The following is a 26,746-nucleotide window of genomic DNA, read 5'->3' on the forward strand; positions in this document are numbered from 1 at the left end:
GCTAGGTAACAGTGAAACAGAATGAGAAAGAACCAGAACATATTGACAAGGTTAGTTATGTGGCCAAGCAGGGCAATTCAGTCAGATACTGAGAGATGTCAGGTTGAATCAGCCAGCTTGGAGAGGAGTTTCAATCAGCCAACAGTGTTCAGAAAAAACAAGGAAGAGTGAGCTTATTCAGCAGTAAGCCTCAGAGGTTGAAAGCATTCAGGGCCTTGATAGATTGTCCAAAGGCTAGAAGCTTCAAGGACTAGAACTAGATTAGCAGATCATGGCAGTAAGCCTTGGAGATGACAATTACTTCAGAAGAATAAAAGTCACTTTTACATGGGGATACTTCAGACTGTCCACAACGGTTGATTATGCCTTGTGCTCTAGCAGAGGTGTGATTTCTCCAGCTGCAGATAGTTGCTGTGATTGTGTGACATTCGGAATTCTGGGGATTTTTTTGGGTATATATAAATGCTAGGGCCCTGAGAATTGGGAGGCCATTGTCAGGTTGTTGGTTGGTTGGTGGTGGCAGTCATTGTTGTTGGTCTCAGTTTGTTAAGTAGTTATGCACAAAAAAGAAAAAGAAGAAGTGGAGGAAGGGAAGGAAGAGGACGAAGAGGAAGGAGGAGGAGGAGGAGGAAGAGGAAGAGGAGACGAAATTATAAATAGATATCCTGAGAGTGAAGATCAAATTTGGCCCAAAGAACTTGACACCCTTAAGCAGCAGGAAGTAGTCTAATGATAACATCCCCCTTTTAACCCCTGACTTTATTCAGGGATCTCTTTCTGTTCCTCTCTATCCTATTTTCCTATTTTCTCTCTTATCTAATGTTAGAGGGTTGAGAGTGTGGGAAAAGAGTGCAGAGGGTGGAAGAAAGAACCCACAAAGTAGCCAAAGACAGCTACACCATGCTTTTAATCCCAGCATTTAGGAGGCAGAGGCAGTTGGATCTCTGTGAGTTAGAGGCCAGCCTGGTCTACATAGTGAGTTCCAGGACAGCCAGGGATACACAGAAAGATCCTGTCTCAAAAAACAAGCAAAAAAAAAAAAAATTAAGACTGTAGTGGTCATTGATGGGTGCAGTTATGTCCCCCATCATAGGTGGAGTCTATAACAAGAACAGGTGAGAGATAGGGGATGGAAAAAGAGAGAAGATCTCTAAGCCAATTAAGGACATTCTCAAATGAGCAGCACCACAGAAGATAGGAGAATGTAGTAGGACTGAGAAAATATCTCCTTCTATTACCCTTCATCTGCAGTTGGCTGCCTCCTTACTGACCTGACCTGAAGGAAGAGAACTGCCATCCACATCAGAATCACATACCCAGAACTTTTCCATCTTGCCTCTGAGAGGAGAAACTGTGTATAGTCTGCTCAGTATGCTTAAAGGAAACTGACAAGGCATTACTACAGGCCTAATGTATGACAATTTTCCTGGGGCAACATAAACAAATGCCTATTTGTCCAATAGGAAACTGATAGCAGGGCAAAGTAATGATACACCAAAGTCTAAGATGGTGAATCAATGAGTTTATTGGGGGTATTGGCCAATGCTTCAAAGACAACTATATGACTAAGCCAATTCCAGCATGGGTATTGGTTCACAAAAGCTAGACCTCTGTCACTTACTGTATGACATATACATAACTCAACAGGTTGGACAATGTCTTTCCCAAGCAGCTTGGCTATTCTGTCTCCTGAGCAGTGCTTACCACTTATATAAGCTTGGGGAGGAAGGTGCATCATGTATCTGGTCAGTTTTAGGTATTTCCTGAGACTTATGAGTTGTTTACTTCCAAGTCTTGATGAGACTCCCTTTAAGACTTGATCAAGTCTTCCTCAAGACTTCCCAAGTCTTAAGGAGCTTTGCTCCAGGATGAAATGTTTTAGTATAGAGTCATATAAAGCCCTTCTAGCCTATCCCTTTTCTGGCATTTGTCTGGCTTTCCTAACATGGAAAAACATGAATGGAGTTTGCTGCATTTGCCATCAGCCCCAGCTCAGAGTAAGTGCTGGTTTAGTGAACATCTGCCTTCAACATTTTACCGAAGATCACTATTCTTTTATGTTCCTAAATAGTCAATGAACTTTCATCCTTGCAGATATGATAACATTTGGGGTCTACTGCAGCACCTTCCAAGCTTCTGACTGTTGATACAAGTTGAAACTTAATGACTCTTGACTGTGATGATGCCATGGGTGTTTAGAATGTTATGCAGTATCCCTGACCTCTAGCCAATAAATGAAAGGAGCTCAAATCCCCCACGAGGCTTAATAAATTAAATGTCCCCACATATTATCAGATGTCCACAAGAGAGGAAATTATAACCAGTAGAGAAATAGAGTTTGAGATGCCTGGTAGGAAAGAGCCACTTTCTGATCCATCATCAGAGAAATCAATAACCCTTCATCCTAGCAATAACATTCCCAGAACATGGTGTCACCAAATTCCCAAGCCTGGGGAAACCTCATAGACTCCTGAAGGGACACTCAAGACAGGCTGAACTTCTTTAAAACTATCAACAGCTTGTAAATCAGGAAGAATGTCTGTTTCAGATCCCATTATTCCGAGAAGTATGAGGTGGAAGCAGGGCATGTTCTCTTCTCCTTCCCCAAGAGGGTCTCTAACATCTCATTGGCCTCTGGCTTGAGGTGTCTTTCTGTTCTCTGCAGATGATATTGCCACCTGTGGGCCTGAGGTTTGCTTTCTGTGAACAAGGACTCTGGCTGTCTCATAGCATCTCCAGCCCCACAGTATCTGTTCCCTTTGGTGATCTCTCATAGAAGCCCAGCACTCACACACTTCCCACCACAATGCTGATGGCCCTGCTCCAGACAGGTGTGTAGGCTTGGAAACAGGGGTTATAAGGTCTGAGTCAAGCTGAGTCTTATCTCCTCACATGGGTCTTGACATGGAATTTATGATGCCCCCATCAAAATATCAGAAATAGCAACCATTCAGTACCCTTGAGTCCCAGTGGTCACCCTAATATGTCTCTACCTTAAACTGTGTCTCTGGCAAGTGATTCATACAAGGATTAATATAGATATGACTTCAGTGGCCACAATCACACTGACCCAGCACAAATTCCACCTTTACTCTATGGATATCTGAGTTTCAAAAGAGATAATGGTCTTTCAGGAAGAAAAAAGACGTTTCAAATGAAATTACTGTAGCAGTCCCCATGTGCATGTAGCAGGTATGTCCCAAGCTCTGGGAGGTTACAGGATCTGCACTATAAGAGTGGTATTGGACCATGTCTTGAGATTGGCTAAGGATAAAACAGCAGGAATTTACTGTACCTGGTTCCACTTTTGATTCTGCATGTCTTCCTCATGTATATTCCACATCCACATTCCAGGAACCCTGGAGCCTGGCTGTGCCAGTAACCTTATATACTCTATGTCCCAGTCTATCAACAAGGGACACCTATTGTCTACTGGATGTCAACTGTCCCCACAACTCCAAGATTACAACTAATCTCACCTTTCAAGAAACATTCCATGGAGTCAGTAAGAACTGAAGGAAAACATCTAGATAAATATGTCCCTTTCATTTCTAGGCCACAGTTAGGGACCTGTGGTCACTGTCTGAGGCCTGGCTGGCTGGGGAAAATGCCAGGACATGCCTGAGGACTTGAAACTATCTGAGAGACACAGCTCACCCATATCATAAATGTTTCCAGTAGCTGTCACAGGAAGGGGTCGGGGCAGATGGCTAGGTCCTGCTTCCCAGGTCCTGTCTTTTCTTCCTTGTGTGAACATACAGTCCCCAGAACATGGAGGAGGTGAAAGTCAGGTACCCAGTGTTGGGTCTCAAGATCCTATGCTAAGGGACACAACAGATAAGTTGAGGCCTGCTCTCATCAAATTAGTGAGATTGAAGGCTGTACAGAGAGACACATTGAGAATAGATTATGCAGGAGACTACTGAGAATGGAAACCCCTAAGGTTCCCTAGTACTCAGTGGTGGGGAAAGAACATGCAGAACACATTTAAGTGGTGTGGGATTTCCATGCTGGATTCTTGAGCTGTGAGAACAACGTCTAGTCTTAGAATAGAATGCTAAGCTTGACACGCCCTTGTCTATAAATGCTGCTCTAGTACTACACGTCAAGGCTGATCCAAACATAAGCCCCACTCTACAGACTACAACAGAGGCTTGGAAATATAGAGTTGATCCTTAGTCATCAGGGAAATGCAAATCAAAACAACCTTGAGATTCCACCTCACACCAGTCAGAATGGCTAAGATCAGAAACTCAGGTGACAGCAGGTGCCCGTAAGGATGTAGAGAAAAAGGAACACTCCTCCATTGTTGGTGGGACTGTAAGCTGGTACAATCACTCTGGAAATCAGACTGACACTTCCTCAGAAAATTGGACATAGTACTTGAAAACCCAGCTATAGCACTCCTGGGCATATACCCAAAAGATGCTTCCCATGTAGACATTTATTTGCATGAGGCAGCATGTAACAAGGACACATGCTGCTCTATGTTCATAGCAGCCTTGTTGGGCATCAATGGGAGGAGAGGCCCTTGGTCCTATGAAGGCTTAATGCCCCAGTGTAGGAAAATGCCAGGGAGGGGAGGCGGGAGGGAGTGGGTGGGTGGGGGAGCAACCTCATAGAAGCAGGAGGATGGGAGATGTGATAGGGGGCTGCTGGAGGGGAAACCGGGAAAGGGGATAACATTTGAAATGTAAATAAAATAATATCCAATAAAAAAAAAAAAAAAAAAAAAAAAAAAAAAAAAAAGAAAAAAAAAGAAATGTCGCGTTGTTCCCTGGAACAGGACAGCTCATGTCTAGTATTACTGGCAGGCTTGGAGAGGGGCTAGGCTACAGAAGATGCTAGATATTTATTTGCATGAGACAGCTAGACATTTGCATGAGACAGCTATACATTTGCATGAGACAGCTAGACATTTGCATGAGACAGCTACTTCCTTCACACCGAGGTAGCATGGCTTAGAGTGGCTTTGGACCTGCCTCTCCTCTGTGGTATCTCTGGAAAGGTAAACAGAAAAGCCTGCGTGTGAAGAAGGACTAGACAGGCTCTGTAGTGCTGTAGTGCTAGGCATAAGAGAGAGAGAGCTGCAATGGGAAGGACCTTGTGCCCTAAGAATGGAACATCATTCCTGGGGATACAGTCTGGGGGCATTCCTTTAGCAAACTATTACTCCAGCCAGACTTCAACTCTTTGTTTCACACCTCTTAAACACAAGGCATGCCAACGCTGAGAGAAGGGCTGTGTTTGTTGGTCCAGGTCTCTTGTTCAGGAATTCCAAAGGAGGGTATCCACTCCAACCTCAGCCAAGATCAACCCAGCAGACATCAGTGAAGAGGTCCATCCCAAATGTCCCGATGTCTTACCCAGCATTTTAGTAAGACTGTGTCAATGGGCCCAGGTACCGCCCCTGGTATGAGCTGCTTGCTGTCTATTGCAATATGAGCTGTTGTTGAAGGCCTTACTAAAAAAAATACAAATCGGTACATAGGTTCTCTCACAGATATAAAACCAGTCAGGATTTATCACTTAAGGGTCTCCCAGTCACAGCAGTGAAGAGTTATCTGCCATGTAAATTCTCTGGTACGTGGTTCTTGACTTCTGGTTAAAGGCCTTCCACAGTCAGTGAACACAAAAGCTTTCTCTAATGTGTGAATTCAGTGGCCCATGCACAGCCACTGTATTTCAAGGCATCTCTCCTATAGGAAATCTCTGATGGAAGATCTTTCCAAATTGAAAATGCAGTGTCTTCATGTAACGGATTCGATGACACTGCTTTAGTTGGGATCCATTGCTAAATGACAGGCCATAGCTGCTGTGACAGTAACGATTCTCCTCATACTTGTTACGCATGATGGAACAGCTCCCCACAGTAATGGCGTTCATAAGGCTTCTTCCCCAGTGTGTTTGCTGATGAGATGGCAATGCTGACTTGCAGAGGAGGAGCCTTCCTCGTTTGTGACAAACGTTCTCTCCCTAGTGTGTTAAGTGACATCTTGGCAAAGATGACCTGCTACTGTACTGAATGTGTGTCCACATTCAGGACACACATATGGCCCCTCACATGTGTGAACTTGCTGGTGATCTTGGAGTTGGCTCTCAGAAGTCCAAGCTTTCCCACAGTCACTGCATTTATGACTTCTCACCAGTGTGAATTCTCCAACGCATGACTTCTGACTAAAGGCTTCCCCATACTTGTTACGTATGTTTTTCTCCAGTATGAATCTTCTGGTGTAGATTGAGAATTTCCAGCAGAAGGTCTTCCCACAACAGACCATATGTAAAGTCTCTCGCCTGTGTGAATGTGACGATGCCCCCTCAGGCAGGATGTTTTACCGAACGGTTTTCCACAGTCCTGCAAGGCTTCTCCCCAATATGAGTTTGATGATAGGATGTCAGCTCTGATGCTGGAGAAAGGAATTCCCACATTTGTGACATACGAAAGGTCTATCCCTAATGTGAGTCATCTATGTGTGTGGAAACCTAACCTGGCACTAAAGGCCTTCCCATGTTCTGTGCACACACAGGGCTTCTCTTCTGTGTGAATTCTTTCAAGGACTTGGAGTTGGAGCTTAGCACAGAAGGCTTTCCCACAGTTACTACATGTGTACATGTGTAGGGTTTCTTCTGCCTGTGTGAATTCTCTGGTGTGTGCTGCGGACTGACTTCTGGTTGAAGGCCTTCCCACCTTCAAAACACACATAAGATCTCTCACCAGTATCAATTCAGTTACGTATCTTCAGATGGGCTCTATTGCCAAAGGATTTGTGAATAACCTACCACAGGCTGGACGTGCATGAAGCTTCTCTCTTATGTGAGTTCCTTGATTAGATATCAACTCAGATTTCTCGAGGAAGGCTATCTCACATTTGTGGCAGACCAAGGGTTTCCCTTAATATGTGTTATCTGATACTGAGGAAAGGCTGGCCTGCCACTGAACATCTTTTCACATTAGTGAAACCACTCAAGTGTTTTCTCCTGAATCTGACTTCCATGTTGCTTAAGTGGTAGTTCATGGCTAACTTTTTCAAACCGATTATATTTGTATGATATCTCCTTGTGAGCAATGTTACACCTAGCATTCCAAGAGCCTCCTGTGAAGAGTAGATCAATGCAACAGTGCCATTAAGCTGTTGGGTTGATGCTGCTTTGATTCTGACCATTTGCTTCTAGGTTAGGGTAAAAACCTTTTACAAATGAACATTTGGAAGTCCTTCTTATGTAGAAATACAGCTGTGTATCACAGCAATGGTTTTCCCAGACTCTTTACATTCACAGAGACGGCCCGTGTTCAGCATTTTCTTATTGAGGGATGTATCAAGACTCAAGGGTGGGATCCGATTTTGCTGATCTCTCTTTGTAGAGAGAGTATTTTGTATATTGTATGGATGCATCACCTGTCAAATTAAAAAGCCTATGGCTTTAGGCAGGAAATAGAGGTGGGACATCCAGGAGAGAGAAAGGATTCTGGGAGAGAGCCAGGAGGGAGATTTACTGGGAAGATGTATCCATGATACCTGAGCACAGGTAACCAGCCACATGGTGGAATGTAGATTAGAATAAGTGGTATATTTTAAGTTATATATATCTAGCCAGAGAAGAGCCTATCTATATGGCCAAGGTTCTGTAAATATATTTTGAATATGAGTCTTATTTCTGGGACCATGGGGCCAGGAGGAAGAACTAAGGACTTTGCCAGAACTCTTGTAAAACAGAACACCGTGAACCACCTTTTGTGACTTCAGATGTTGTACCACTTTCAACTAAGACTTCCTCAGACACTTCCTACGTTGGGGTGTCAAACCCAGATTCCCCTTCTAGGAAGAGAAAGAAATGAAGGAATAGGCACCATAACAGGATGGAGAAGGAATCACAGAGAGTTGATTTCGGCTGAATAGACACCTGAGTCAGGTACTAATGATGCTGATTATGGGAATAGTGAGTAGAGCATCCTGCAGCCCGTATGGTATGTCAGACACTCATCTTTATAGCACTCAGCAAGTACCAGGCACCTATGCCATCGACATAGTAGCTATGGCAACTGTACCCACGCTCGCTGTTTTAGAAAATAACAAACAGAAAAACAGACTGCTCGAGGGAGCGGCCAAAATTACCTTGCTCCTCTGCATGGAAGATCAGGTTTGCAAAGGCAATCAGGTCAACTCTTATATAGGGTACTCGGCTTCTTGGATGAGGTAGGGAAGGCAAGGTAGGAAAAAGACAAGTCTTTCATGGGGTACTCTGGGAACAGCACCTCGGGTGCAGTAGGGAATCAGAGTGGAGGATTTCATCGGCTGTGGAGAAATGCATAGCGATGTCCCTCTATCCAATTCATGTGCTATGGTTCTTGTTGCAGTTTTTCCTTCTTTAAGTTTCACCTGTGGATTGAGGATTGAACCCACAGCCATTCTCATGCAAGAACCGCTCTATCCTTGAGCTAGAACCCAGACCCTTACATTTTCATTATTTCATTTGTTTGTATTTGTAGATTACATCTCATGCATCCTAGGTTAGTTTTAAATTAGCTATGTGGCTGAGGGTAAACTCCAGCTTCTGAGCCTCCTGCCTCCACTCCAAAGTGTTGCGATTCCAGAAGTCTGCCACCGAGCCCTCGCGCGACAGGAACTTTACGCTTACACTGGCTTGGTTTATGCTCTCGAGCTTACGTTATGTATCTCCAGACTTACGCTTAGAGTGTGCCTAACTCTTCATGTTGTAGAGAACACATAAGTGTACAAAGGTTTTAATTCACTACTGGAAAGGTCTAGTGTAACCTGCGGGAAACCATGCTGGAAGGCTTCTCTATAATTCTCCAACATCTCTTACTCAGGCGGAAAGACCCATGGCCTCTCAACAGCCCGCTCACATCCTCTACCCGCTCACTAAAGCCTCACTAAACCTGCTTTGTTCCAGGGCAACACTGCTTCCTGGACCCCAACCGAGTGTCAACAAAACAACGTCCAGTGTCAGCCAATATCTACGGTAGGACCACTGTGTCTAACTTTTAAAGGCGGTTACTCTCCAGGCCCTCAGGGCTTGTATTTCGGGCAGCCCTCATTAAACAGAACAACGGCACCAAGACTAATGTAATGCTCTTCCCACCTCAGGCCACCAGTAGTTGTATTAGAATTTCTGCCTTTGAGTTTCCATGAACGAATATGGAAAATCTCCTAAAACAGGTGAGAAAATTATCTTCTGCCCATCTTTAGAAATCCCCTCTCTCCCAACCACCCACCCACCCATCCAAAAATAGTGCCCTCAGGCTTATCATCAATGTGGTAAGAGTTAAGGTTCAGTGAGACTCTGACTCAGGAAGTAAGGACGAGGGGCTGGCTCAGCAGGTAAAGGTATTGGCTGCCAAGCCTGAGTTTGATTCCCAGGACCCAAATGGTGGAAGGAGAGCCAGCTTCTGTAAGTTGCCTTCTGAATTCCACACATGAACCTTTGGCACTCTTACAGACACAGCCACGCCCACACACTCTAAATATGGTAACACATGCAGTGTCGGAAGTACCAGGATTGCAGAAAGGAACACAGGAGTCATCACAGCACAATTATGACGTTCAGTGTGACTGGATCGTTTGAAGCAATTCCCTCAGGAACAGACAGCTCAAGAACATCACATCCTGGAGCAGACGTCTCTGGGCAGAGTCCAGGCGCCACCACTCCTCCTGGATGAAGTTCACAGTCACATCATCAAATGACACTCATCTCTGAAACATGAATGCTGGGGTTGAAGACTGCAGGGCTGGGCTGGTACACTCATCAGGACGCCTCACTGGGCTTATTATAAACACCCATTTCCCGTTCCATTCTATGGATAAAAGCTTACTTTAAAAATGTCTCGCTACTATATATTTAAGTTGTTTTCTTTATCAAGGATACCAGACATGATTCAGTCCTACCTGAAAGAGTTGGTGGTAAGATCTACACTACAGAAGGACAGCCTGGAAGGCAGTTACAAACAGCAGCACCTTTTCTTTTCGTTAAAAGAGGGGGGAGGGTAGCTATTACCTGTACTGGTGAAACCATTCTGGGGTCTTCATAAAGGAGGGCTGAATTGATAAGACCTGAACCCAGTGATCAATTTTTTTTTTTTTTTGGTTCTTTTTTTTTTTTTTTTTAGCTGGGGACCGAACCCAGGGCCTTGCGAGGCAGACCACTGAGCTAAATCCCAACCCCGAAAGTGATCAATTTTTAATCACAGCAGAGAGATGACCCGACATGGTGCACACCTGACAGAATACAACACACTACCCACACTGTCAAGTGCTCTTGCTAATTAATTCAAATCTCACCAAGCCTCTGGACCAACGCTCTCCAGTGAAAACATAATGAACACCTGTAAGTCAACGGCTCTCAACCTACCCAACGCTGCGCCCCTTTCATACAGTTCCTCATGTTGTGGTGACCCCCCCCAACCATCAAATTATTCCATTGCTGCTTCATAACTGTAATTTTACTACTGTTAGGAAACATCATGTGATTATTCGATGTGCAGGATATCTGGTATGTGATCCCCCCTCCCCGAGGGTTGTGACCCACAGGTTGAGAACCAATGCTCTAAGTCATCTCACAATCTCTGGTAGTCATATTCAAAAGAAATAGATGGAATCAATTTAATACTATAGCTTACTTAACACAAAGTATTACTTCAAGATACCAAGCTTTCAGGGCTGGAGAGATGGCTCAGCAGTTGAGAGAACTTACTCTCCCAGTGGACGTGGGTTTGAGTCCCAGCACTCACATAGTGGCTCACAACCATCTGTACTCTAGCTCCAGGGGAACAGATAACCTCTTCTATGCCCCACAGGTACCAGGCACACATGCAGTGCACAAACATACCTGCAGGCGAAACTATATCCATACATATAAAATAAAATAAGATAAAATAAAAATAAAATACGCATGCTAAGCTTTCAAATATCACCCAGAAGCTTATAGTAGTGGTACAGTCCTCTTGGGAAGCAAAGGCAGGAGGATTGGTGTAAGCTTGGGTCATCCTGGTTAACATAGCCCAAATGTATCTAAAACAAAACTAAAGGCCAGTGAGCAGGCATGAGAGAGAAAAAAAACGAAGGATTGATGACGTGGCAATCTGAACTCATGTATGAAAGAAGTTTTTGGGTAGCTGTTATTTCGATGGACAGAAATATTCAACGGGGGAGTGAGGGTGGGAAGAGGAGAGTCTTCAATAATGCAGCTCTCTGCCAGCTGCACAGGAAACCCTGGAGTCTTCTAGCTCTCATGACTCTTCCACCATGCCGAGACAGGGCTTTCCAGTGAAACAGGTGCCCAAGTTACTAATGCCCCTTAGGTAAACACAATAAACTCACTGGTTTAACTAGCTGTGCTCAATGGGGAAAAAGCCCCTTGGTCTGTAGTTACCTTCTTCGTTTGGGGAATAGAAGAGTCACAAGGACAAATCTAAATGAAGAACTCAAGAGGTAGCATGATCAGCATGTCACGAAAGGATGCGATGAGGGGCACCCGTCTCCTGTGTTCCCATTTCAGAAACCAAGAGCCCGGGACCTGCTCCTTCCAGTGCCTGTCTCTAGTTCTGGAGATCTGAACCCAGGAAAGCTCCTGCTTGCCTCACATGACCCACCCCATTCTTGTGCTGTGGGTCTCTGGGGTAATTTCCTATCAGCAGGCATGCTTTCACTGGTTCCTATCTAGGAAGCTCTTGCTAGAAGATCTGATTTGCACAGGAGCTAGAAGCGGGGTGGGCGACTAGAGGTTCTAAGCAGAGCTGCTGGGCAGAGGTCAGTCGTGGCATCACCTGAGTACTGCCGTCGGTCATGGTTCTACAGAGACATTGGAGAGTTCTGGGAAGTCAGTGACCATGTGACCACTAGCCCAACACTGACCTCAGGACCCAAATGACCCGCTACGTTGACTTGGCAAAGCAGGCCAAGCTTAGGGAAGTCCCACTCTTGTTATCGGAGTCTAACTTAGTCATTGCCAGAGTGAGGATGCAGGTGATATGCATTAGCACCGGGTGGGAGTCTGATGAAGGAGGCCCATCAAGACCAGCACCTCCCGGGCATGTAGAACTACAAATCAAACCCAGCAAGCCACAAGCTTCCTTTTTATTGAACTTCCACACAGCCACTTCAGTCATGCCCGGTATCCTTCGGGTATTGAGGCTGGGTGCTATTCTGTAATTTGCCCTATGGTCACAGAGTTAAGAGCAGGCAGGGATAAGTCTCTCATGATACACTGCCCCCATTATCTCATGCTCTCGGTACCCAGAGACAACCTTTGGTTGTTCCTCTCGACTTTAAAGCTCAAGGGGGTGGGGTGGGGAATTTCTGCTTTCTACTTAGTTTCGATACTAGTTCTGCATCAATACATGACACGTCACACAGAATAGTCCTTTCTCACGCATCACTTAAATTCACAGACCCAATTCCTTTCGTGGTTCAAAAACCTGCACTTGTGCGCCAGGACCTCAATTTACACACGACTTCGTGCCTATCCATAAGGAGTCACCTTCGCTACACCAGCAGAATGCCAATGTAGATAACATTTAGTATCCTGGGGATCACGAACTGCAGTTTTACCTTCCGGTCACTGAGACCTTGAAAGCCAACAGACATCTCCCAAAGAATCTAATTTCCTAGACTCAATCCCAAACGCTGCTCGAATAGCATGTCCTAATACAGAAGCGGTATAATTTTGGCTATCTGTCAGTCAGACACCATGATCATGGAGTGAGAGGGAGAAGACAGCACTGGTTCATACACATGTACATCCTAAGGACACAAGAAGTAGGGACTACATTTTCTTCTTTTTTTTTAAAATTGTCTCTTCCACTCCAGAAAGAGAGTACTCTGGGATTGGAAATTCCCCAGAAGCCCTAGCACCTGCCCAAAAGCACCACCCCCAGCCAGCTCTGCTGACTGGGTTTAGAGGCAAATGGACAAAGAGGGATAGCACTGTTCTATCCCTCTGCAAGCTGTACCTCTGGAACAGAAAAGGCATAAGCAAAAAATTGGGAATCACTGTTGTCTCAGTTTGGGCACAAACTGTGGATAAATTAGTTTTCCGGTTTTATTTTCTTTATGCTATTTTTTTCTTCCTGCAGGCCAGTGTTTGTCCCAGAGCCAGTCCTCCTGATAGGGTCTCCCCAGCCCATAAAGTACTGTACTTGCTACATCATGGCCCTCAGCAACTGGACTCCCACAGGACTACAGTCCCAGCTCAACCACTGCAACCCCCTGCAGGTGCCTCAGCACAAGCTGGCGCTGGGCAGTACAGCATCCTCACCATGCCGCCTCTGCTCACCTACACCTCAGAGCTCTGTACTCAGGGGGGTGGGGGTGGACCCGCCCAAGTACACTAGGGAATCCCCGATGTAATATTCCACACTGCCTCAGTGTTCAGACAGCCACATCAACGTAGACCCTCCTGAGGAATTAAATGGAAATGGTTACTCCCAGCCCCTTCCATTTTCTTTTGGTTGGTTTGTTTCAGTAGCATTAGGCTCTCTCCCGAGAAGTCACGTCCACTAACACCGGTCCTGGTGTGCCAGGACTACTGATGATTATTCTTGTTACCTGAGGAAGTGTCATGGCGGGCGGTACCCATAGGATCACGATATTGGAGGACAGAATTAAGGAATTTTTATTCAGTACAACTAAGAGATGGGTAAGATTAAAGGAAAAATGTGGCGCTGTACCACACTGACAGGCTATTTTTTAAACACCGTGAACATTAACCTATTCCTAATGTAAACTGTTGTGTGTTGTTTATCTGCTTTGGTTTTCGGAGGCGATCATCCTCCCTTAGTTTCCCCCTTTCTGTAATTACAGATACCTGGACCCACATTCTGAAAAATACCCTCTGCCTGTATTTTTTTCCTTTAAAACAATCGAGTATATTGTGCATGTATGCACGGGTGTGTAAGATCCCTAAGAAGGCTAGCAAAGGCCCTCGGGTCCCTTGGAGCTGGAGTCGCAGGGGCCTGTGTGGAGCTTGCTGCAGCTGCTGCCGCTCAGCCCGTGGAACAAGACTGAGAGATGGCAATGTGAATTTTCAGCAGGGGAGGCTGTGAAATGTTGCCAACTGCCCTGTCTGAGAAATATCCTGCTTCTAAGCACGCGCTGAGCCCTGACACACTGACCAAAGGAAGCAGTCTGTTCCACAGACATTTCCACCTGCAGGTTCAGGCAGCGTGCTGTTTCTTCTTTGGGCTTCTTAGGTTTCCAGATATTTCCCTACCCATATTTCATGGTTTTTATTTGCCATGGTGATCTATTAAACGAACATGCCATTCCTTATAAACATGCTTTAGTCACTCTATAATATCTTTACATGCAATTGCTTCTGGTGAAGACTCAGCGCTGGGTATACTCTGGATCCTCTGAGCTTCGTAAATGCTCTTTGGGTCCCCAGCCACCTCCCCTGAGAAAAATCCACACTGCAGACCCCGAGTCTTTGTTTTACGGACTTAACTCCATTGACGATCCAAAGTGCAAAATAGAAACTGAAGAAGGCACATTTAATTCTTTTCATGAAGACACTATTATCCCAAACCAAAACTACACAAAGACTCAACAACAAACAAAAAAGAATATCATAGACAATATCCCTTAGGAACACAGATGCGAAACTTCTCAATAAAGTACTTGCAATATGAACTCAAGAACATATCAAAAAGATTACACACCACGATCGAGTTAGCTCCATCCAAGAGAAGCAGCGATGGACAACAACCCACGCATATTAATAAGTGTCACCCACCACTTAAACAGACTAAGAAAAAAACCCCACATAATCATCTCGTGTAGATGCGGAAAATGCCTGTAACAAAATCCAACGTTCTTTAGCGATAAAGCCCTGGGGAGTTTGAGGATATAAACGACAGGAAGAGCACAGCCATTTATCATCCTAAATGGAGAGAAACTCAGAGCATTCCCGCCAGAATCAGGCAATGTCCACACTCTCTCCCTATTTACTCAAATGATATTGAAGTTTTAATTGGAACAGCAAGACAACTGAAGAGCAAAGGGACACAAAAAGAAGGGAAGAAGTCAAAGCATCCATATTTGCAGATGACATGATTTTATACATTAAGACCCTGAACCCCACCCCCAAACTTCTATAGCTGATAAACACTTACAGAAAGTAGCAGGATACAAATTAACACACAAAAACCAGTAGCCTTCCTATATACAAATGACAAACGAATCTGAGAAATTAGAGACACACAACTGCCACAAACAAACAAACAAACAAAAAACCAATTTGTGTAACACCAACCAAGCAAGTCAAGGACTTGTATATTACTACTACTACTACTACTTCCTCCTCCTCCCCCTCCTCCTCTTCCTCCTCCTACTACTACTTACTACCTCTTCCTCCTCCTCCTACTAGTACTACTTACTACTACTACTACTACTACTACTACTACTACTACTGAAAACTTTAAGACACTGAAGAAAGAAACTAAAGAATTTATCAGAAGATAGAAAGACTGCCAATGCTCATGGATCAGTAAGATCAATATTGTGAAAATGGCTATCCTACCAAAAGCAATCCACAGATTCAATATAATCCCCACCAAAATTCCAACACAATTCTTCGCAAAAGCTGAAAAACAAATCTTAAGCTTCATATGGTAACCTAGAAAAAGAAAGCAACCAACGGCACACAGGATAAGCAATAATCCCAAATAATAAAAGAACTGCGGGAGGTCTCGCCATTCCACACCTCGAGCTGTACTGCCAAGCTACTGTAATAAAATCGCATGGTAATGGCATGAAAACAGACACATCGATCAATGGAATCAAACTGAAGACCTAGATAGATATCATTCCACACATGGATAGGACACCTGATTTTTGACAAGCCAAAAATACATTTTGGAGAAAGGACAGCCATCTCCAACAAATGGTGCTGGCCTAACTGGACAGCTACATGTAGAAGAATGAAAAGACTCAGATCTATCACTCTGCACAAAACTCTAAGTGGATCAAGAACCTCACCATAAACCAGACACCCTGGAGAGAAAGTGGGGAATGGATTTGAACTCATTGGCCCAGAACTTTCTAAACAGGACACTGATAACAGGGGCGTTGAGACCAACAATGAATGGGACTTCATGAAACTAAAAAGCTTCTGTACAGCAAAGGACACTATTATCAAGACAAAGCAGCAGCCTATAGAATGAGAAAAATACTTTACCAAGTGGACATCCGATAGAGGGTTAGTATCTAGCTGTACAAAGAACTTAAAAAATCCTAGTTAAAAAATGGTTGGGTGGCAGGGAAACTTGCTGTTCTTGCCAAGGACCCATGTTTGGTTCCTGCTATCCACATAGTAGCTCTCAACCATTTGTAATTCCAGTTCCAGATCTGATGCCCCTCCTGGCCTTTGTACAGACAAACACTCATGCAACAACAGCTACAGCAGTGATCTCCAGTGAAGTGATGGACTTCCTGAGATGTGAACAAATGCCTGCTTCTACCAGATAGGGTCCTGATAACAGATCAAAGTAATGAGTCCACTGAAGTCCAACTCAGTGAACCACTGACCTAATGGGCTGACTGGAATAGGAATGGAGGTTACGTAGAAAGGCTTGTATAGAGCAAAGGCAGCTGCATCAGTACAAAACTCATCCCAGCAGGGGCAATGAATTTATATCTGGAACTCTCTGTACAACCTGCAGGCAGCTTTATGATCAAGAGACCCTCTTGTGCCCAGCAATAAATACTACTTTATAACTTTGTTGAGAGACCCTATACATTTTACATTTCAGTAACTTCCTGAGACTTGTAAGTTGTTTGCTTCTGGCATCTTTAAAATTTATTCCAAATTATGTGTATGTGTTGGTAGGGCTATGTACATATGAGTATAGGTGACAATAGGGACCAGAGGTGTGGATCCTCCTGAGCTGGATTTACAGATGGTTGTGAGCTACCTGACATGGATGCTGGGAATCAAACTTGAGTTCTCTGGAAGATCAGTAAATATCCGTAACCACTAAGCCTCTCTCCAGGATGCAATGTTTCAATTCAGAGGAAAATGCTACACAAGAGACCCAAATTCTGTGGAGATCTGACTTCACTCTGCCAAAAGCAATGTGCCATGATAGTCTTGGATCATGTTCACAAATGTTAGTCAATGACATCAACTAGCCAAAATTTAGCTGGATCTTTTTAAATTTTGACAAAGCTGGACAACGGTCAATTCTCAACAGGATTTTCACTTAACCACTGTATGATCAACTCCATTTTGTTTCTTCCTGCTGGGATTAAATGCATAGACAAGCACTAAGCCATACCGCAGTCCCCGGGAGCTCTTTAGATCTTTGTCACTACCACATAAAAACTACAGTCTCCTAACAATTTGTATCTATGTTCACATATTCTCATTTGAGAGAAAATCCATATGTGACTAAGACCACAAAATGATGGCCGCTATATGACCCTAGACCACTTTTATGACCTAGAAACCCTGTACCCACAACCACGATGCTGTCCCTCTGTTCTCCTGTGGCAACCACTGAACCTGCTGTGTGTTTTCCTATGCACAACAGCGTATATTTGTGCATTTGCCTCTTTTGGACTTTGCACAGAAGCTTTTTTTTTTTTTTAAAGTGGTCTTTTGTCTGCCTGCTCTCACCTACTGTTACTTTCAGTAACATTTCCTCACCTGAACATGCACCATAGAGATCCTGACCAATGGCGTCTCTGTCATGTGGACTTTCCTATTTCCACCTTCCCAGCTGCCCTTCCAGGTCAACATATACCTCAGTCAGTACCTGAGGACTGTTGGGGTTTCTCCAGTGAGTTCTGGGGCATGGATGAGAGTAATGACAGTGCTACCACATAGAGGCCTCCAGTGACGAGGGGTGTGTGTGCACTTGGGAGAAGATATCGAAACATACATACATACTTAAATGCTGGCTAGACCTTACATTCATACAAATGAATGAGCAAACATCATTAGAAATGACAGATGTGTCACTTGCTTTCTGGCACTTAAAAATTCATGTCCTATTATAACACAGGGAAATGATGCTATGATTTCCCACAAACTTTCCAACAATTTGGTAAATATGTACCTTAAACCAGTAACTACAGAGAGATTTATCCCAAATCATTATTCAAGATTTCTTTATATGACAATGGTCCTTTAAACATCTAATACAGGGCCAGGGAGATGGCTGAGTCAGTAAAGTCTTTGTTTCACATGCATGAGGACCCGAGTTTGGCCCCACAGAACTTAGGTGAAAGGCCAGGAATGATGACGCATTTGCAGTATCAGTGACGTTGAGATGGGAGTTGAAAACCAGTGGGTCCTTAGAGCTCACTGGCCATCTCTAGGTTAGACTACTTGGGGAGGGTTCAGGTCAATAAGAAACTGTACCTCAATCAAAAGAAGGAAGGTGTCTATAAACGCCTAAGAAATGACACGTGAGGTTGCTTTTGACATCTGCTTGCAGACACACATCCTCTGAGCATCAGTCATCACCATCAGAGCAGCTGTGATCACATCTACATGAGCCTTGAGGTTGGACCTGTGGTCTCTTTATAAAGTTCCCTTATAAGGGAGGGTGTGGAAGGCCATCAACCCCTCAGCTGGTATCTCAAGTCCCGTCCCTGTCAACTGGTCTGTAGCCTCACTGACTTGGAAGACGCTGAAGTAGACTATGGTAGATTAACTAAAGAAGGGACATCATCTATGTAGTTATGGGCAAGTGGTCATCCATGCTGGGGTGAGACTTTTAAGTACAGTGGAGGCTCCCGAAGGTATCCCTCGCTCATGTTCTGAATGCCCAATAAACTCACCAATCCCTGAGTTGGGCTTTGGTGAAATACTCGAGGGGGTATATACTTTTCTCAAGAAAGGTTCTCGTAGTACACAAGAACCCCCACAAACGCGTGCACCCAGACTAATTCACGAATTCACTTAACACACGAATGTGGGTATCTGTATTTCTTACAAATTATTTTTTTCTCAGATATAATAGTTTGTGTATCTAAAATAAGCAATGCATAGCTATAATTAGGTCTCTTTATTTAAATTAAAAACATGGATAAGGAATTGACTTTGTGGTAAAGCCTTTCACATGATCAATATCTATAGTATCAGGTCTACTGGGTCTACTGAAATATGACTTGTGTTTGAAACCCACCTTAGGTTTCTCGGCACAGAATGAAAGACGAGCCTTCGGCTGTTGAAAACTTTCCCAGTCGAGGACATTTTCTTCTGTTTCGGTGCGATGATGTTCCTTCAGCTGGTACATATGACCCAATGATTGCACACGCTCGCACCGAGCTCCTAAGGATTCTCACCAGGGTGAGTTTGTTGGTGAGACGACAACTGTGACTTGCGCAGGAAGCCCTTCCCACATTTGTGACAGACGAATGGCTTTTCACCGCTGTGAGTTCTGCGGTGTACTTGTAAGGAAGATCTGCCGCCGAAAGCCTTCCCACATTCAACGCACACGAAGGGTTTCTCACCTGTGTGGACTCTTTGATGCTCACTCAGTTGAGCTTTAGAAGACATGGCCTTCCCACAGTCGCTGCATACGTAAGGCCTCTCCCCAGTGTGGATTCTCTGATGTGTGCTGAGAACTGAACTGTGGCTGAAGGCCTTCCCACAGTCAGGGCATGCATAAGGCTTCTCACCTGTGTGTGTTCGGCCATGCACTTGAAGGTGGGACTTTCTTCTGAACGACTTCCCACAGTCACGGCATTTGTAGGGCTTCTCACCAGTGTGGATCCGGCGATGCACGGGCAGGTGAGATTTATTACTGAATACCTTCCCGCAGTCTCTGCACTCGTAAGGCTTCTCTCCTGTGTGAAACCGACTGTGCTTCCTCAGATCCGACGCATAGACAAACAATTTCCCACAGTGGCTACATGCGTAAGGCTTCTCCCCAGTGTGGATTCTCTGATGTGTGGTGAGGACTGACTTCTGGCTAAAGGCCTTCCCACAGTCAGAACACACATAAGGCCTCTCACCCGTGTGTATTCGAAGATGGACCTTCAGGTGGGAGGCATAACTGAATGACTTCCCGCAGTCGTGGCAGGTGTAAGGTTTCTGCTTTGTGTGAGCTTCATGATGCGCCTGCAGGCTGGATGGACGGGTAGTAAGTGATTTCAGACAGTCAGGACATTCATAACATGTCTCCTCTCTGTTTGTTCCTAGATGAAAACTCAACTCGGATTTCTGAAGAAAGGATCTTCCACATCTGTGGCAAATAAAATGTGTCTCTAAGTCTAGCGTGTTCGTTGTTTGCTGCTGACACGAAGCTGACCCGGCAGTGAAGGCCTTCTCATCTTTGGTATACTCAACTGGCTCGTCCTGAGAAAGAATTCCATGCTGCCTAAGTGGTGACCTAGGGCTGAGAACGTTGGCACACTGGTTACCTGTGCATGCTCTGTCTCCTGTGCTGTGAGCTGTACACACAGCACTGGAAAGGCCTTGTGTGCAGAACGGACAAGAGTCCACAACGCCGAGCTTTGTGGCGCTGCTTTGATGCTCACTGTCTGCTTGCAGGTTAGGCTGCAACGCCTTCTCACACGGGCAACGTCGCGGAGATCTCTTTTGTGTAGAGATGAGGTGGGGGCCTAAAGGAATGGATCCCCCGGCTGCTTCGCATCCACCACAGTTGTCTGTGATTACGGCTTTCTGGCTGAAGAAAGCACCAGGACTCGAGGGTGGGATCTGGTTTTGCTGATCTGTCTTTTGAGGGTCACCACCCTGCCACAGTTCCTCCATAGTGGAACAGTAAGAACCACCTCTGGTGATTACTCTTGATGCGTCCCTTGGAAAGGCGGCGGTCACACAAATCTGCTGTGGCGAGTCATGCTCTGACTGCCCTGTTGAGAAGAGAAGAAGGGACAGACACACAGTGAGCTTGACGGAGGAGGAATCAGAGTCCGAACACAGAGAAGTCTGTGTCAGGTAGAATGATTCTGACGACGGTGAGAATGGTGAGAAATGCTCTCATGGCCCTTATAATATGCTGCACACCTATGTAATGTAGCAGCTTTCTCTGTGGTGGATACATAAACTCAAGAATCCTCACAACCATCCCCACAGTGCACCTACACCTAGACGCCTTGCTTTCCTCATGAGGAAACAGAAGCCTCCGTCAGAGTAGCCAAGATCGCTTACGCAATTTGTTGGGAAACTGGGTTTGGTGAAAGATAACCAATTTATGCAAGAGGTCTAGTGCTATGAATACAGGAGGACAAATAAGTAAGGGAGAAAACGGACATGGCTATCACTGGGCACAGTCAATGGCAGCCAAAGTCAAAAGAGAAGGATGTAGGCCGTTTTCTCATCCATTTGTTCTGTTTTTTCTTTCCCTCTGTAAGGATTATCTATAGACTTCACCCATGCTCCACAAGCCTCTGCTCCTAATCTTTACACTCTCAAGTTTTAATTTTCTTTATATCTTATTTAATGTGTTTGTGACTGTGTTCACATGTGTACATCTGTTTAGGAGGCCAAAGGTTGGGCGTCATCTTCAATCACTTTCGATCTTGTGCTTTGAGATTCCCAGCACCCACATGACCACTCACAACCATCTGTAACTCCAGCTCCAGGGGACTCAACACTCTCTTACGGCTAAGCACCAGGCACACGTGGGGTACACAGGCATCCATGAGGCAAAACACTCATACACATAACTCCAATATAGCTCAATATAGCTCAATATAGACCAATATAAAAATGGTCAATTACTCGTAACTCTAAGCATTTACTCATATCCTCTAACTCAGTGGTTCCCAACCCGTGTGGGTGGCAACCTCTTGCAGGGGTTGGGGATATCAAATGATCCTTTCATAAGGGTCGTATATCAGATATTCTGTATATCATATATACATAATATTTACATGAAAAAAATTTTATGGTTGGGGGTCGCTACAACATAAGGAATTAAGGGATCACAGCATCAGGAAGCTTGAGAACTACTGCTCTAACTCAACTAAGTTTGCTTGGTTTGGTCTTTTGTTCCAATTCAAAATTACTTTATGGGGTAACCATTTTGGAGTGCCCTCAAAATCGACTCCCATGTCACCTCGGACTGAAGGTGATGCTACTTCCCATGGCCCCCAAGAGCAGTCACTCCCCACGTCCTCCTGCTGAGGGCGGCATCTCAAACAGCCTTTCCTTAAACACTCAGCACACACAAAGGCACATTCGAAAGTCGAATTCGAAGCCTGTCTGGTTTCATTTCTGCTGCTGTGACAAAACACCCCAACCAAAAGCAATTTAGCGGGGAAAGGACTTATCGTAGAGTACCATTCTAGGTTAGCGTCCCATCAGTTCAGGGGGTTTAAGGTGGTGGGATAACCAGGATAACTGAGGCAACCGGTCACATCACGGGCAGTGAATAGAGGAGGAAGACTGAACACACACATCCCTACTGCTGGCTTGACTTCTGTACTCCTGCACAGTCGGGACCTGGCTGCAGGACAATGCTGCCCACACAGCTGGCTCTTGCCAGGTCAGCGAAGGCAATCAGTACAGTTCCCCACAGACCCGCCTAATGAAGACAATCCCTCATTAAGACTCTTTCCAGATGGTTCTACGTGGTATCGAGTTGACACAATTCGCCAAGAGATCTGAATAGAAGGGTCTAAAAGGTCATAAGAAAGATGGCTGGGCCCGCAAGATGGCTCATGGGTAAAGGTGCTTGCCATCAAGCCTGCTGACCTGAGTTTGACCTCTAGGAGAGAACTGACTCTGCACGTTGCTCTCAGACCTCCACAGGGGTGAGTGTCCTGTGCTTATCCAGAGAAATGAGTAGAGACATAAAGGTAGTAAGAGACGATGATACGGGAACATATAAAACAGGAATACAGTGGTGCCACAATTAAGGGGGACACAAAAGAAGATTCCGGATGAAAAAGGACACTTAATGAAGAGATAAATAAATGGGGTGAAAGACTCAGAAGATCACAAAATGATAAAACATACGAAAAATAATATATACATAGAAAATCTCGTTACATAACAAGTAATGAGAGGCTCTAAATAATTATGAGACGATGTCACAGAAGAGCCTAGAGAGAGCTTGGTGCTTAAGAGTATCTGCTGTTGCTGCAGAGTTCAGTTTCCTTCCCCCACACGGGTGCTGTCACCTAACTCTAGCACTCTTTGGTCCTCTTCTAATACACACACACACAGACACACAGACACACACAGACAAACACACACAGACACACAGACACACACAGCACTCTTTGGTCCTCTTCTAATACACACACACACAGACACACAGATACACACATGCACACAGACACACACACACAGAGACAGACACATGCACACACAGACAGACACAGGCACAGAAACACATACATACACACAGACACACACACACACAAAGACACACAGAGACAGACACAAGCACACAGGGACAGACAAACAAACACACAGAGAAAATCACACACACATGCATGCAATCTAAGAAGCAAAAATAAGTAAGAGGGAAACATTTCTTTTACTAATCACAAAAGCAATACATTAACGAAGTTGATAATGTCAACTGTCGACAATTAAGATGTACAAGCAGCAATCTCTTTTTGATTTGTTTCATGATTTCCAAACATGGCCTGAGAGTTTGTACAGACCATCAGAAGTAAACGTCAGCAGGCTCATCAGCATGGATATTCCCCAGTAACCACCTTTCTGTCCCTAGTACACACTCCTGACAAAATGTAGTACAGTGCTTTCTATGAAAACTGGGAGTGGGGGTGGGGGCGATGTAGGAGTGCACTACTGAGGGGATGAGTAAGTTAGTAGGCTGATCACACCTCTCAGCTACCTACCTCTACCTGGTAACAGTCACTCACCTTGACCACACCTCTGATGTGGGAAATCAATCTTCCCCAGTCGTGCGTCCTTTCTGTTCTTCATCTGGAGGATGGCCTCTGGCCTGGGATAGCCTGTGGATTGGAAGGACATTGGGTTTGTGTGCACCTATCTTCTCGGGCTTTAGAGGGTATCCAATGAACTCTGCGTGGGCTAAGTACCCAATTCAACACCAAGCGCTGCACAGAAAGTGACATTTAGAAGGTGCCCAACAGGAGTCAACGAGGACAAGTAAAAAATCACAACAGACCTCTGACAGTCCGCCAAATTCTGCAAAATGAATATGAGGCCCACCCTGGACCCCCAGCCAGCCAGGCTGACCCACTGCCATGCTCACCCACTGCCAAGAGGTGGCTGTAGATCTCCAGCATCACCTCCTGGTACAGGCATCTCTGGGCAGAGTCCAGGTGCTGCCACTCCTCCTGGCTGAAGTCCACAGTCACATCCTCAAAGGACACCAACCTCTGTAACGACATACTCTCTGTGAATTACTCATTGAAAGACAATAGACGTGTGTTTTTGGTGATTCCCCCGCCCCAGTTATACCATTAAACTTCCCACAGAAATACTTATTTTACATTTTACGTTCAGGCATAAAGAAGTATATAAATAAATATCCTGCCATGGACTGTATACTATGTCTCAGTCACTCCCATGCCCAAGGAGGACACAATTCCTCCACTAAAATTCTGTATGTAGGCTCACAGCTATTAGCTACAATATGCTTGTCTAGAACGGTGTGGGGGCTGACGTTATAGCATGTGCTTCACTGCTCAGGGTGGTAAAACAGCACATGTAAAGAATCAGCTTAGGCCAAAAAGGAACATTTTATATACACAGAGAAAGTATTGGGAGGGACAAATTAAGGAGCGGTTGTCATGCACCATAGAGCACAGCAGCTTAAACTGTAACTGAGAGGCTTGAAGTACAATAGAACACCTTTCTCCAGGAGGGAGGGAGGGAGAGAGAGAGACAGACAGAGAGAGAGATTGGGAGAGAGGAGAGGTAGGGAAATCCACCATGAATTTAGGGAGCAACAGAGGGCTATATTGGAGGTCCAAAGACCCCTTCCAGAAGTAATAAAAACCTAGGGGCTGGACACAACTGGGTGGGCGGCAATTCTGGGGATACGACTTTCACAAACCAACAACCATGCTGGGGGTATCACTGACACAACTGCCCAAATTGTTCAAGCCAATGGAGGCCACTCCTCAGCTGTGCTCCAAGTAGTAAGCCAAAAATACTCTCTGGTTCCACAAGCTAAACTTGAATGCACCTACTTCTTTGACCAGCTAGTCCCCTCCATCTGGGTTGAACAGAATCAGGACTCCCCAGGAGTCATAGATAGGCAGATAAACCCAAGAAGTAGCACAATGAACGCGTCATGAAAAGATGAGGAAATGCTGGAGTTTCAGCTGTCCAGGTCCCCTTCTTAGCTGGAGGTTCAAGGTTGTCCCAGGAACAGAGCTCAGAGTCTGATACTTCAATGTCTCCACTCTAATTCTGGGAAATGGAACCAAAGTCGCCTCTCCTCACCTCACATGACCCATCCTGCTCCTCTGTTCCCAGTCTCTGGGACTTCTGACAGAAATTCACGTCAGCAGCCATGTCGTCTGGATTTCCTCAGGATTCGGGTGAGCATGAGGAGCCTTTGAGTAGAGCTGACGGGCGGAACTCAGCTTCGTTTTGCCAGAAAATCAGCAGCATGAAGGACTTGGCCTGACCCAGGAATCTACGAAGACACCGGAAAGTCCTGGGAAGTCAGGGGCTGTGGGACACTCAGCCAACATCAGCTCATGAAATTTTGAGGGCCCCTGCCTGACTCATTGGTGTTCACAGACACATCAGTGAGTAGTAGACACGGCTAACAAAAGCCCAACTCTTTCTTTTTTGTTTGCCTTTTTTTTTTTTTTCTGTGTCACCATGGCTGTCCTGGAACTCACGCTGTAGACCAGGCTGGCCTTGAACCCCGAGATCAGCCTGCCTCTGTCTCCCAAATGCTGGGATTAGAGGTGGGTGCCACCATGCCCAGCCCAATTCTTACTTTTATGAAGATCCAGGGAACAAACATAAGCAAACAAAAGACCATGATTTTGAACTGATGGTGAGGAGGAATTCAGAGGGGATTCCCTCAGCCTTCAACTGTGAGAAGAGAAGACTTTAAGTGACAAAGGAGGATGCCCGTGTTCCACAGGCATCAGGAACCATCAAGTCCTCAGCACTTGCCTGGCAGTAAAGAAAATACACGTAATTTACATAGTATACAAAATGCACATAATATATAAATAATGCATCTGCTTAATGATGTTCTAATCTACTACAGGCTTCTCGTTCCCAGTTTAAGCTGCTATGTTCTATGCGGAATGGCAGCTGCTCCTTAATTTGCCCTGCCCAACATTTGTGTGTGTGTGTGTACTTGTAAATGGTCCATTTTAGCCCGTGCAGAGTCTATGTTTGCCGTTTTACACGTCTGAACATTCCCATCTCTGAGCACTCACATCAGGGGCTCACAACCACCTGCAATTAAGCTCCGGGAGGATCTGAAGCCCCGGGGTTGCCACAAGCACCCAAATTCATGGGCAGTCCCCAAACAGGCACGCATCACATGACTAAGAGTTGAAAACCAAAAACTGACTAGAAATCAGCAAGTGTCAACTCAATTTTACTTAATTTTCACTCAGTACTGTCAACTGTATGTCACTGAAAACCATGTCCCTGGTTTTCAAAGGGGCAAACGAGGCTGCGTGCTGTTCCATAATCGGACCCAAGAGTAGAAAGGCAATTGTGGTGACATAGGAGGGGAAGCTTGGGAGAGGAAAAGAGACCTTTATCCTAGGGTCCCATCTTCTCTCTATGCCCTGAAAGATGAGCAACTTCAGATGCTACTGAAGCCAAATGG

The 26,746-nt window shown here is 45.1% G+C and overlaps 1 protein-coding gene across 1 annotated transcript; it reads right to left on the reverse strand.

Moving 5' to 3' along the window:
* Positions 1 to 19,008: 19,008 nt before the first annotated feature.
* LOC116892232 (zinc finger protein 175-like) lies at positions 19,009 to 25,653 on the reverse strand. Its single transcript, XM_032893803.1, has 4 exons — positions 25,384 to 25,653; positions 24,185 to 24,311; positions 23,829 to 23,921; positions 19,009 to 20,840 (listed from the first exon to the last, which is right to left on the reverse strand). The coding sequence occupies exons 1-4, from the start codon at positions 25,453 to 25,455 to the stop codon at positions 19,294 to 19,296; spliced, it is 1,839 nt and encodes a 612-aa protein (XP_032749694.1). The 5' UTR covers positions 25,456 to 25,653; the 3' UTR covers positions 19,009 to 19,293.
* Positions 25,654 to 26,746: the final 1,093 nt, after the last annotated feature.

This window comes from Rattus rattus, chromosome 2 (genome assembly GCF_011064425.1).
Source record: "Rattus rattus isolate New Zealand chromosome 2, Rrattus_CSIRO_v1, whole genome shotgun sequence".
Lineage (NCBI taxonomy): Eukaryota > Metazoa > Chordata > Mammalia > Rodentia > Muridae > Rattus > Rattus rattus.